Source organism: Morchella sextelata, assembly GCF_020137385.1.
Source record: "Morchella sextelata strain SCLS chromosome Unknown scls_5, whole genome shotgun sequence".
Classification (NCBI taxonomy): domain Eukaryota; kingdom Fungi; phylum Ascomycota; class Pezizomycetes; order Pezizales; family Morchellaceae; genus Morchella; species Morchella sextelata.
In genome coordinates, this window is record NW_025408620.1 from 931228 (window position 1) to 944747 (window position 13520).

The 13520-nt window shown below is 43.9% G+C and overlaps 4 protein-coding genes across 4 annotated transcripts; 2 read left to right on the forward strand and 2 right to left on the reverse strand.

Annotated features, from left to right (window-relative positions):
- Positions 1-441: 441 nt before the first annotated feature.
- H6S33_010771 (uncharacterized protein) lies at positions 442-1773 on the forward strand (the record flags this gene model as incomplete). Its single annotated transcript, XM_044842127.1, has 3 exons — positions 442-707; positions 819-1251; positions 1309-1773. 3 exons carry the CDS (start codon positions 442-444, stop codon positions 1771-1773), a joined length of 1164 nt encoding a protein of 387 aa, XP_044696701.1.
- A 783-nt stretch (positions 1774-2556) lies between these two features.
- H6S33_010772 (uncharacterized protein) lies at positions 2557-6039 on the reverse strand (the record flags this gene model as incomplete). Its single annotated transcript, XM_044842128.1, has 1 exon — positions 2557-6039. One exon carries the CDS (start codon positions 6037-6039, stop codon positions 2557-2559), a length of 3483 nt encoding a protein of 1160 aa, XP_044696702.1.
- Positions 6040-6113: 74 nt separating this feature from the next.
- On the reverse strand, positions 6114-7343 carry H6S33_010773 (uncharacterized protein; the record flags this gene model as incomplete). The annotated part of the gene is made up of 1 exon (XM_044842129.1): positions 6114-7343. The coding sequence occupies one exon, from the start codon at positions 7341-7343 to the stop codon at positions 6114-6116; it is 1230 nt and encodes a 409-aa protein (XP_044696703.1).
- A 2598-nt stretch (positions 7344-9941) lies between these two features.
- H6S33_010774 (uncharacterized protein) lies at positions 9942-12228 on the forward strand (the record flags this gene model as incomplete). The annotated part of the gene is made up of 13 exons (XM_044842130.1): positions 9942-10067; positions 10139-10217; positions 10287-10297; positions 10417-10506; positions 10558-10700; positions 10769-10790; positions 10864-10874; positions 10933-10999; positions 11054-11155; positions 11207-11441; positions 11497-11853; positions 11908-12142; positions 12204-12228. 13 exons carry the CDS (start codon positions 9942-9944, stop codon positions 12226-12228), a joined length of 1503 nt encoding a protein of 500 aa, XP_044696704.1.
- Positions 12229-13520: the final 1292 nt, after the last annotated feature.

Consider the following 13520-nt stretch of genomic DNA (forward strand, 5'->3'; position numbering starts at 1 on the left):
TAAGTGTAACGGGGACTATGGGCGTAGGAACTATGAAGTCAAGGAATACAACCGAGGCGAAGAAGTAGACGTAGGAGATTCGTGGACTATGGACTATGGGGCCGAAGGGTATACCTAAGGCGAGAACGGGGACTGTGGACTATGGACTATGGATGGTTGTACCTGGTCTAGTATACCGGGTAAACCCTATGACGTAGCGCGAACCAAATAGTATTCGTAACTGTAAAGTACAGAGGTTGCGTAAAGAAGAAAGAAAAAGAAAGAGAAACAAGAAATCACGAGGCAACGCCCCCCTTATATATCCATACCCTATCCCAATGCTGACTCATACCCTCGCATAACAGAAACAGAAAGAACATAATAGAAACCCGCTGTACAAATCCCAACCACAGTATACAACCCTTGCTCTTCGTACCCTAACACCTCGCATAACTAAACCACATGGCTGCCATTACATTTAACCATGAGCTAGAGGAACCACAGCCCTATGATTCTGGAGTGCCGCAAGGTAGCCCCATGTCTCCGGTACTATTCATGATCTATGCTGGAGTAATCCTGGACCCAACAAGCAGCCCGAAAGAGATGGACACCACATACATCGATGACGATGCGCTGGTGCAAATATCCAAAACACCAGGCTTCACAATCAAGAGAATGGAGGAACGAATGAGAGAGAGACTAATAAAAGCTAAGCCACTCCAAATCAAGTACGACCCGGATAAATCCGACCTGATCTTCTTCCGGCCCACTACATCATCCACACAACAACCATGACTTCCGGTCAAAATTAACAATACCAACATACACCCCAAGGAGAGGCTGAAATATGTAGGAGTCTGGATAGATCCGACCATCTCCTTCCGGCCCCACATCGAAGCAGCGATCGCAAAAGGCCTTAAAGCCCTCCACCAGATTCGATACACCGTCCGCCTGCCAGGCATAACAGTTAAAACGGTCCACCACATCATAACACAAGGCTTCCTCCCAAGTCTACTCTACGGATCCGAGGCGTGGTGGACTGGCGCAGACCACATTATAAGATCCCTCGAACCACTATATAATGAAGCGGCCCGGATCATCACCGGCCTACCACGATGGACCAAAAGAGCTAAACTCCTCCGAGAAGCAGGCTTACCCCCCTTAGAACATCTCCTGACATATCGCTCAAGAAAGTACGGAACTAGAATACTCTGCACCGACGCAACCCACCCCAACAATGAATCCCTGATCGAGCTCCTCCCATACAGAGAAGCAAATATCAAAGGAACAGGCTTACACCGAATCGCCTCCCTACTACTCCCATACTAGACCCCCGGAAATGCGAGAGATAAGTGGAACCAAAATAAACTACTACGCGACCACCTGTTGGAAGAATGGAATTCACAATCAATACCGAACTACCACCACCGGGGGGAATTACGCCCCCCTCCCAAGATAGCGAAACTTACCCTTACGGAAGCAAAAAAAGTATTTCGAATCCGGTGCCAAACCACCCGAATCGACAAATATGCAGTACATACAGACCCCGACCCATGCCAGTGTGGTATGGAAAACTCAGCGAATCATACACTTATGGAATGCCCAGCGTGGGCTCGAATCCGTACCCCTCTGATAGAAAAGATCCCCGGAGCGATGACCTGGGAAAACTGGATGTTTACAAACCTGAGAACGGACCTCATCCTACAATTTGCAAAACAATCTCAACTCTCGAAATGGTACGAGTCGGCGGAGGCGGAGGCGGACCTGGAAGAGGGGATGGAGGAAAATGATTAGGGACGGGATTAGGAAGGGCAGTTTCCTCTTACTCTTTAATTTTGGTTTTATTTTTTGTTTTGATGGATCCAGCGCTCGAGTCCGCTGAGATATGTTATTTCTCCTTGTCGTTGGGCTTTCCGGTTGAGTGTCGTTCTGGAATTTCCTTGTTATTGTTTGCGTTTGTTTGTGTTCGTTTTGTTCTTGTTGTTGTTTGTTTGTGTTTGTGTTTGCGTTTGTTGGTTTTCTTTCTTTCTTTTGTTCGGTTCGTGTTTTAGGCGGTCGGGTCGGCGTGCGATAAGTCTTGTACTTCAAAGCAATATAAATTTCTTCTTCTTCTTCTGTATTCTACTCTACGAATATTATTCTTGTTCTATCACGGGGACCGTAGGCGATAGACTGTAGTGCCAAGGAATACAACCTAGATAGTAACGTAGACGTGGACGTGGACGTAAAGGTATGCTTTGACTATGGGCTATGGGTGGCTCTACCTGGTATGATAAACCGATTAGAGCCCTATGACGTAGTGCGGACAAGAATAGTATTCGTGGGATAAATACAGTGGTTGCGTAAGGAAAGAAGAGAAGAAGGAAAACAAACAAAAACACAAGACAACGCCCCCTTATATATCCATCCATAATCCAACGATGACTAATACCTTCGCGTAACAGAAACCAAAAGAACATAATAGAAATCCCCATTACAAATCCTAATTCCACTGCACAATACCTCCTTCCCTCGTTCCAGTTTATCACCTAGCCAGAAATACCTAATTGCCGTTACAGACCACGCCCCCTCTAAGGCCTACCTCCTGGTAGGCTTAGGCTTCCCTGGATAACGCTCGTGGAATCGTTTGACAATATCAGGTGAATGCTCAAGGTCCGATAGTGGTTGCCAGGAGGCTTCATCATATCCTCTATATCGTACCAAGTACTCAAACCTTCCTCTTCGTTTCCTCGAATCCAAAATATTTTCGACTTCCCATTCTTCTTCTCCTTCGATCTCAACCGGAGGTGGTGGTAACTGTTGTTGTCCCGGTAAAGGATCATTCGCATCAGGTGACAGTAGTGAAACATGAAATACTGGGTGAATTTTCATTGACCGGGGAAGTTCCAACTCGTAAGCGTAGGGATTAACAATACGCTTAACACTATAAGGTCCAATACGTTTCCAGTCGAATTTCTTGGAAGGTCGTTTGGTTAGAATATGACGAGTCGATAGGAAAACTTTATCTCCTAAATGGTACCGAGGAGCTGGAGTTCGATTTCTGTTGGCTGATTCTTCTTGTATCCTTTGCGCTCGAAACATCTCTTCTTTTAGGAAATCTACTACATCCTTCATTTCTCTTGCAATACGGTTCGCTTGATCCTCAGCCGTTGTTCGACCATGTTCCAAAGGGCCAAAAGTCATTCTTGGATTTCTTCCCGAATTGGCATAGAACGGGGAGACCTTTGTTGTTTCGGAAACATGGTTGTTTGTCGCAAATTCGGCCATTGGTAGCATTCGAGCCCAATCATCTTGTTGGTAGGAAACATAACTTCGGAGGTACTGTTCCATTACGGCATTGATTCTTTCCGTTTGTCCATCTGTTTGGGGGTGAAATGCAGTAGAGAATTTTGGTGATATTTCCAACCGATTACAAAGCGACTTCCAGAATTCTGCAACGAACTGTGTTCCTCGATCAGATACAATGGTATCTGGTAGTCCATGCAGCTTCCAAACATAATCGATATATAGCTTCGCTACTTCCTTTGAATCTGCCTCTTTGGTCGTTGGTATTAGATGCCGCATTTTGGTTAGTCTATCCACCACGACCAAAATCGCATTATACCCATCACTCTCAGGAAGATCAGTCACAAAATCCATCGAGACGTCTGTCCAGGGTCCATCGGGAATTGGCATGGGGCGAAGTACTCCATAAGGTGCATTGTGTGATGCCTTACTACGGGTGCACACATTGCAATTTCTAATATACTGATCGACGAACTTCCGCATCTGTGGCCAATAATATTCTCGGCTTAGAAGCTCCAGAGTCTTCGCTCTACCCGGATGTCCTGCAGATGGTTTATCATGGTATTCTTTTAAAAGCCTTAGTCGAAGGTCATCATCGTCTGGTACATATAGCATGCCTCGATAAAGTAGCCGACCGTTGTTATCTTCTATACATTCGGCGAGTGAAATCTTATTCGAGTGACGAACGCCGTTCCGGAGCATAGCGAGGATCTTATTCGGGAAACTGTCCACTTGGTAAGCTTTTGAAAATAACTCCTCTACAGTGGACGCTCCTTCAGCGGATTCATTTGACAAAGAACCCGCGAACAAACTTAGCTTAGTATCCAAATTTTTTCGCTTCAGAATCACTTGACTCTGATGCGTCAACCGTTCATCCCTCTCTTTAGGTAGGTCACCTGACCTCCTAGTCAATGCATCTGGTTTTGTTCCTTGTTTTCCTGGTCGAAATTGTATAACGAAATCGAAGCGTGAAAGAAATTCCGACCAACGGGCTTGTCGACGATTTAACAATTTTGTTGTCATAAAATATTCAAGATTCCGATGGTCGCTAAGAACTTCAATTGGAAATTGAGCTCCCTCCAGGTGATGTCGCCATTCTTCGAAACATCGTATAATTGCTAAAAGTTCTTTATCATAGATTTCGTAGTTACATTCTGCAGGAGAATGTTTCTTGGAAAAGAAAGCGACTGGATGTAGGATTCCTTCGTTATCTCGTTGAGATAGGATTCCTGCTGAAACATAGTCGGATGCATCGGTTTCTATCACAATTTTCCAATCCGGATTGAAATGAGCTAGTATCGGTGCCGTTGTAAACATCTTTTTCAAGGTTTGAAATGCTTCCTCCCTTTCATCCGTCCATTCAAATTTAACGTTTTTCTTTATCAAAGCTGTAAGTGGAGCAACAATTTTTGAATATCCTAGAATAAATCGTCGATAGAAATTTGCAAATCCTAGAAATACTTGAACATCACGAAGGTTTGTCGGTGTGGTCCATTCCAAAACATCAACGACTTTCTTTGGATCCATTCTATTCCCATCCGGAGTAAGGATTAGACCAAGGTATTTTGTTTCCTGAACCATAAATTCACATTTTTCAGGTTTAAGGTGAACATGATTCTTATCAAGTACCTTTAGAACCTTTTGAATATGGTTTTTATGTTCTGATAGAGTTTCGGAATAGATAAGGATATCGTCTAAGTATGCCGTTACGAATTGATCGAGGTAGGGACGTAGAATATCATTGATCCAATGCTGAAATGTGGCAGGGGCATTAGCTAATCCAAACGGCATTACTGTATATTCAAAATGTCCATATCGAGTCCGGAAAGCCGTTTTCCATTCATCTCCTTCTGCTATCCTGATTTGATTATATCCCCATCGTAAATCCAACTTAGTATAGTATTGTGCTCTTGATAACTTAGCCAGGGTTTCTTTTAACAATGGTAATGGATATCGATTTTTAATTGTAATCGCATTTAGGCCTCGATAGTCAACACACAGTCGAAGGGTTCCATCGCTTTTCTTCACAAACAGTATAGGTGCTCCCGCTGGTGATTCACTGGCTCGAATAAATCCCTTGGGTAAATTTTCATCAAGATATTCTCGTAGTGCTTTTAACTCAATTTGAGATAATCCATATATAGGTCCATATGGTGGTCGTTTGCCTTCCTCCAATATTATCTCGATATCATGGGATGGTCGATGTGGTGGGAGAATTGAAGCATCGTATTCTTTGAACATATGGAGACGATGGTGAAATTCTTTCGGTACTAATTGTTCAATATCGACAGTGGATTTCTCAGTTGCTGAAACGATGATTGTATGGTGTTCCGGTAAGGGAATCGAGATACCATGAACAATAACTGCAGTTCCACTGAGTGAACAGTGTTGACAACAGCTTCGAGAGTCAAAAACAAGTAGATTTTCTTTCGGTCGAATCGTAACATCATGTCGTCGCATCCAAGGTATTCCCATCACAATTGGATAGTGTCCTAACTTCGTTACAAAACATGGCGCCGTCTCCTGATGGCCGTGAATGTCTAGCGAGACATCGACAATATGGGTAATTTTTCCTGACTTAATAGGTCTTCCGTCTATAACGTCTACATGGCGAGGTATTTTAAGAGGGGTCATTGTAAGATTGTTGTGGCGTGCAAAAGATTCATCAATGAAAGCATATCCTGATGCTCCGGTATCAATAAGGGCGTAGGTAGGTATAAACGAATTTTTATTCTGTGAAATCGAACAAGTTATTACAAGTTGATTTCCATCCATTTCCTCCTCTGATACCGAAAAACCAGAAATACACATCCTAGAAAAATCCTTAAACGGTCCCTGGGCTAAGCCACTTAGTGCAGGGACAAATCTTTTGCCGACTCATTATCGCTTCCATCATTTTCTTCCACTGTCAACGCTGCTCCTCTCATCACAGGCCTCCTTGGTTGATTTCCAGTTGCCCTCGCTTGGGGGCAATCCCGAACCATATGTCCAACACCTCCGCAATAAAAACATCGGCCCTCAACTAAGCGGGCATTTCTTTCAGTAGGGGAGGGGCGACGACGCCCTCCAGATAGATCCATTGGTACATCACCTCCCGGGCGGGATGAGGGATGACTTTCAGTAACAGGTGCATTGGCGACTGGGGCAGCAGCGCGGGGAGCAGAAACAGGACTTGCTGGTGAAGGACGAGGGGCCGGAGTAGTAGTAGTAGTCCAAGGTTTTTTACTTCCTCGCTTAGCTTCTGCCGCTCGGCGACGATTATCCAACCGTTGCAGGAGTGTCGCACAAGCATTTACCGTTGCGGGAGTGTCATGGTGTATCATTGATTCATCGAGTTCCGCATTAATACCTTCCATCAAAGCCTCAATCCGAGAGACTTCATCCATACCCGACTCAGCAGCATATCGTTGGAACTCAGCAAAATAATCGGCGAACGTTCGATTTCGTTGACGGATGTTCCTAAGATTCCTTCTAGCCGTACGCATTCGATCGGGATCCCCGAAAGCAGTATCTAAAACCTCATAAAATCGTAGCATAGAGGGTAAAGCAATACCTTCTTCGCCAACATATTGTAAAAACTGATTGGCGGCAACGCCTTCCAATCTGCTGAATGCATAGGATAATTTAGACTGTAGTGTAGGATAGCGATCGGCATTTCCCAATAGCTTAATCTTCATTTGTTGCTTAAACAGGTGTAACCTTTCTCGATCGCGATCCCCCTTGAATACCTCAGGATCTGGAAGCTTCTCCGACCGATAGGTAGTATCTGTAACGGGTGGTACTGGGGGTGCAGGTGGAACGTTGTCTTCATTGGGTGCTTGCACAGGGGCGACAGCTTCAACAGGAGCCTGTTGAGCTCGGGCGGCAGCAAGATCTTGCTCAAACCTTCTCCTCGCCCTCTCGGCCTCCGCTTCTACCTCCTGTAAATCCGTTGCATATTGAGCAAGACCATGTTGACACTGTTGGAGAAGTGCATAGGCTTCAGTTCCAACAGTATCATCGACCTGTGGATGCGCTTGAAAAAGGGCTTGGAGACTATCGCTGAGTTGTTGATAATCAATAGATGCATGTTCCGACATTGTGAACTATGGTATTGTATTGGTTGGCGATAGAGGACGCAACCTACGTATCACGGGGACCGTAGGCGATAGACTGTAGTGCCAAGGAATACAACCTAGATAGTAACGTAGACGTGGACGTGGACGTAAAGGTATGCTTTGACTATGGGCTATGGGTGGCTCTACCTGGTATGATAAACCGATTAGAGCCCTATGACGTAGTGCGGACAAGAATAGTATTCGTGGGATAAATACAGAGGTTGCGTAAGGAAAGAAGAGAAGAAGGAAAACAAACAAAAACACAAGACAACGCCCCCTTATATATCCATCCATAATCCAACAATGACTAATACCTTCGCGTAACAGAAACCAAAAGAACATAATAGAAATCCCCATTACAAATCCTAATTCCACTGCACAATACCTCCTTCCCTCGTTCCAGTTTATCACCTAGCCAGAAATACCTAATTGCCGTTACATGTTCTACGCTACGTCATAGGGCTCATCTTGTATCTTTGATCAAGGTTGAACCATCCCATAGTCCATAGTCCCGAATCCTTCGATACCACATCTTCACCTCGGTTGTATTCTTTGGCACTATAGTCTCTCGACCATAGACCCACGTTATAGTGGATGTGTCAACTTCAGAGGAACTTTTTTGCATGAGAATTAGAGAAAATTCCACCGTTAGGCTAGGAGCTAGTACCATTGTGTGAGTAGATCTCTCAATTTCTATAGATTGATTCGCTGCAAACACAGAAGTTTACAGACCTACCCATAATAGATTCTCGAGCTATAGTTGTGGAACATTTGCCAAATTGAACTCCAGGACTTATACCTTTGCAATTCTTTGTAGTTCACAACTATGTGATTGGCCCACTGCTCAATTTATTGAATCAGTCTTGAACCTGAATCGATGGCATATTTCCCTATGAGGGGCCACATGTGAGTACGGATCACTATAAATCACTCGATGTTACAATTTGGGTGCCAAGTAACGCTAGCAAAATTCGGGTACCAACTAAAGACCGTGCGTTTGGATCACGTGCAGAGCTAGTATAGTAAATAACCTCGCGAAGCCAGCACGGTAGCATCACGTCAGTCAAATGTACATAGAGGACAGAAAATAACCTGCCCCGGCTCGATCCACTGTAAATATTTGGCTACTCCATAGCCAGGTTAATTTTCCCCGCGTTATTCCCCGGTCGTGCGGACACCTTAGATCACCAATGGTTGATCACTGGCATGGAACATCATTCCCTGATTGGGTCTTTTCACCCTTCTGGCAGGTCGCAGCAGGCTTATCATCGCTGACAAAATACATTCTTGAACAATCCTCGTAAATGCGATTGGTGCACACTTAAGCCTTCGGCTACCCCGAAGAAACTTAATACCAAGCATTAGCTAGTTCGATGATCAGTTATCATGACTGTGGGCCCGCATTTTCATCCGCAAGTGAGTGATATCGGTAGAATTCCTTGTGGGTAGAAACCCACCGCTTGTCCTTTTGGCATGCTTCCATAAACAAAAATCTAGTCCACAGCGCTGTAATACCTTCACACATGCATGTATCTTATACGTACTACTCTAAACGCCTACGCGTAGACACACTCCGAGAGGTCAACATAGGTGAATTCCAGAAAGTAAAAATGTATGCCCATCGTTGACGTTGCCGCCTGCCTATCATGCATGGTAGTTAAGCAGGCCCGAAGCAAAGCTTACTGATCGGTACAATTGCCGAAGATAGTAGCACAGTTACAAGTGTAACGGTCCGCTTAGTGCCCGACGGCAATCTGTCCGGATGGACTATGGCTTATGTGACATCACGGTCGAAGGGAATCAGAAAGTATCTACAGCTGGGGAAGCCTATATCCGGAGTGTCCGCGACATTCAGTTTGATGATTACTAATCCAATTAAGTACTGCTTTAAGTGATTAAAATAAATAGGATAATGCCAAGGGATCTGAGACTATTTCCCTATTATTTATACGCTAACCAGTTATGGAGTAAATGTGGTAGATCTCCTTTCTAATATGGTAATAATGAACGATTTGGAGTAAAGAATTACCCGATTAGGTAAAAAAAAGAGGCGACATTCAGTGAGCTCACCACCAAAAATGTACCAACTTTAAAGTCGAACCACACCTCAACCACAATAAATAAATTAATTAGCTCTCTATAGAACTGTAGAGAAGAAGCAGTAGAATTATTATATAGAAAGAAAAGGAATTTAGGGGTTGTGGTGGTCGAGTAGTTGACGCTAGAAGTCGGGGCTAAAAGTGCTCCGGATATAGGCTTCCCCAGCTGTAATCATCTGCGTCCCCTTACACCAACCTGTGCGAGATCAACGCATATGCAAGCCATGGTGTTATCTGTCCGTGCTTGCCCCGCAAATCGTACCTTCCGCTCTCGCAGTAGCGGCCCATGTGTGATTAGTTCCTCGGTGGGTCGTAGGAAAGTGCCCGTAGTGTTTACCCCGGATAATGAAATCATTACAGTGGATAGCCTGCAAAGCTTAAGAAGAGGATTTCCCACCGGTTTGTCTCCGCTTTCTTGTCTTTTTCAAACTCACCCGCAGAATTATACTCCCTGAAAGTAGCGAGTCCGACTGCTTTAACGATGACTGAATTCAATTCTCACGCATTTTCCCTTGACGACAAAGAGGATCCCAAAAAAGCCGAATTCATCGATGATATCGACCCAGACCCAGATGCCGGCCTAAGTGATGAAGAGAGAGCTAGAATTGTGAGATTATGCTCTGACGGCTCACACTAATGAAATGACCAAATTGCTTATGACTTGCGAGCTATTCTTAGGATCGGGAGTTGGTGCGAAAGCTTGACCTTCGATTGATCCCTTGGTTGTGTATTCTCTATCTAGCTTCGTTCTTAGACAGTAAGTAAACTCAGTATCCATTGGTAGTTATTCAGTAATTGCCCGCATCTTTCTAATAGAATAATCCAGGAACCAATATTGTGAGTGCTTTCCTTACCAAGAACGAGCGTCTCTACTTCACTTACCGAAGCTTAATAACCGGCCAACAATGATTTATGAAACCTAGGAGACGAGTAACTAATATGTCTTCATTACACAGGGAAATGCCAAAATCGAAGGTTTGGTGACAGATCTGAATATGACAGAAGGCCAGTACAATGCTTGCCTCACGATATTTTTTGTGTCTTACGTATGAATTCTTCAATTGAATATTACTTGCCCTTGCTGACCCCCGAAATAGTCAATATTCGAACCTGTCAGTAATATACTTCTTAAACGAATGAGGCCAAGCATCTACATACCTCTGATCATGGTACTGTGGGGTATTTGTATGACATTTATGGGCTTTGCAAAGGGCTTTTCGGGCATGATGGCTGCAAGATGGTAAGCTTCCAGTACGACCTTGTGAGAATAGTCCTTGATTCTTTATTATATATCTAATATCCCTATAGGTTTTTGGGTTTGACGGAAGCTGTAAGATTCCCTTCCTTGCATGATACTCATTTAGATGTCAATACTTACCAAATATTTCTGCGCGGATCATCAGGGCCTTTTCCCGTGAGTAGTCCAAAACATTATTTGAAGTAAATCGCGGGGCTTGCTAACATCCTAACAGAGGTGTTAATTATTACTTGTCATGTTGGTACAAGAGACGTGAATTCGGAATTCGAGCTGCTATTTTTGTAGGCTATTCACGCATATTAATTCTGTGCCAGAGATATCTAATTATCCAATAGTTTTCTGCTGCTGCTGTGAGCGGTTCTTTTGGTGGTCTTCTCGCCGCAGCTATTTCAAAGATGGACGGTATCGGCGGAATGAAAGGCTGGGCTTGGATATTTGTATGGCAACACACTGCTTCGAAATTGGAAAAAGCTAATTGAATCTTTTAGATCCTTGAGGGTGTTGCTACTATATTTATAGGGGTAGCTTCCTTCTGGCTTGTAGTCGATTTTCCCGATGATGCTCGATTCCTGAGCGATCAAGAGAGAGCGCGCGTTATTCGAAGATTGAAAGACGATCAGCAAAGTTCCGCTGGTCCTGAAGACTTCAAGATGTCGTACATGTGGGACTCTTTGAAAGACTGGAAAACTTGGACCGGGATGTTGATTTATATGGGTGTTGATGGTAAGTCAAACCTAGGAGATTTCTGTGAGCTGTATTTATCTCATATCGAGTACAGGAGCACTATATGCATTTTCACTGTTTCTTCCTTCAATTATTGCAGAGCTCGGATATTCAGCAACTCGTGCCCAACTTTTATCAGTACCCCCGTATGCAGCAGCGTGTATTCTTACCGTTCTCATTGGTTGGGCAGCTGACCGCACCAACAAGCGTGGTATTTATAATATCGGGGTCTCTTTGGTCGGAATCCTCGGTTTCGCTATCCTATTAGCATCCAGAAATGCAGCTCTGAGTTACGTTGGCGTATTCCTCGGCGCTCTAGGAATATATCCGTGTATTCCAAACACAATTACCTGGGTGAGCAATAACGTGGAAGGGGTTTACAAGAGAGGTGTCACCTTGGGGTTCGTGATTGGTAAGTTTTCACGCGCGGATATCCCGTTCCCAACTCTAACTGACATCTGATTAGGGTGGGGAAATTTGAATGGTGTCATGTCTTCAAATGTGTACCGTGGACGAGATAAACCTCATTATACGCTAGGACATGCCATTGTATTAGGATACCTCGCTGTTGGTCTGTTGGGTGGTTCAATCTTGAATTATGTGCTTCTGCAACGCGAGAACAATAAGCGAAAGAATGGAGAAAGAGATGTTTGGGTTCAAGGCTTGGATCAGAGACAGATCGAGGAACTTGGTGACAAGAGGTAAGATCCATTATACGTCTGATGCTTGCTCAGAACTAGCGCTAATTGACTGATATCATAGACCTGATTTCATCTACACGATGTGAGCTTGGTCCAATCGGCAAACCGATCGATGAAAGTCTTCAATTTAGCACCATTTATACCCTCTGAACAGATATTATATAACGTATTTATACATAAAGATATTATCATGATTCCGTAACAAGGCAACATGTGCAGCCGACGCACGCGCCTAGCGTCACATAATCTCACTCGGTGGCTTGACCTACATATGTATCTCCTCCCAGCAACTTTTCCAAGAGAAACCAGCCCGACGAACGTTCATGGAATATAAGGGTAGTACCCGAGAATATGGGGTGTGTCACTCCATCTGTCGTGAATAAATATCCAAAGATCGCCTAAATGAATCATGGGTGATTTGAATATTTTGACGCCAGAACACTCAAAATATGTTTCTTCATCATAGATAGAGAACTACATCCTACATGCACATAGACTTATGCAAAGAAGTCAGACCGTCGATGAGACCAGAGATACAGGTGATCAAAAATTCGTGAAACATGAGGATTCTGGCGGCCGTTAAAATATTGATTCACCTCCAAATATACCACAAAATAATCGAGTCTGTACAATCCGTGTAAGTCAATTGTAATGAACAGGGGATTCTAGGTCAAAAGAACCCAGTGACCTTGCAGCTTATCTTTTTTTTTTTTTACTAGCATTGTAATCCATGTTAATTGTACCTACATACTCTAGATCGATCGAGTAACCAAATTACATGTACTTATCCTTGTAAAGTGAGTTCCCAGGAACATATACCCCCGCAGAATTCTTATCCCTCGGTAATGCACGAGAGGAAGATCAACAACTGTGTGGGTACCCACGGATACATGTCGCAGTATCGTGCTGTTTCAAGCATTTGCGATCTGGTCTATAGATGTCAACCGTTCCCTCACAATGCATGGATCTGACAGATAATGACACGCGGAGACGCATATTCCTCTTTTTTACCACTAGTTTCACTATACCCAAGTTTCCTCGAATGTGTGTGGAGCCACTTAAGCTTCACTGTTTAATTCCAAACTCTTCAAGCTTTCTAGATGCTGAAGAGAGTCCCTTCATGTCTGTGTAGACATGACCGTTCTTTGCCTACCAGTGTGGCCCAGAACAGACCTGTATGTATTTTGTTCCATAATAGAGGCTTTCAGTTGATCCCTGTTTTCCATTTTCAAAGTGAAAAGGAAACTCCTGTAGCCAAGAGTCTGTCCGAAGTGCATTGAACTATCGACAAACAGAGCATCCTGCAGGTGCAGACTGGGAAATACTCGAGGACGGAATATTTAGCATTAAGTATTCATCAGAAAGTGACATGTCAGAT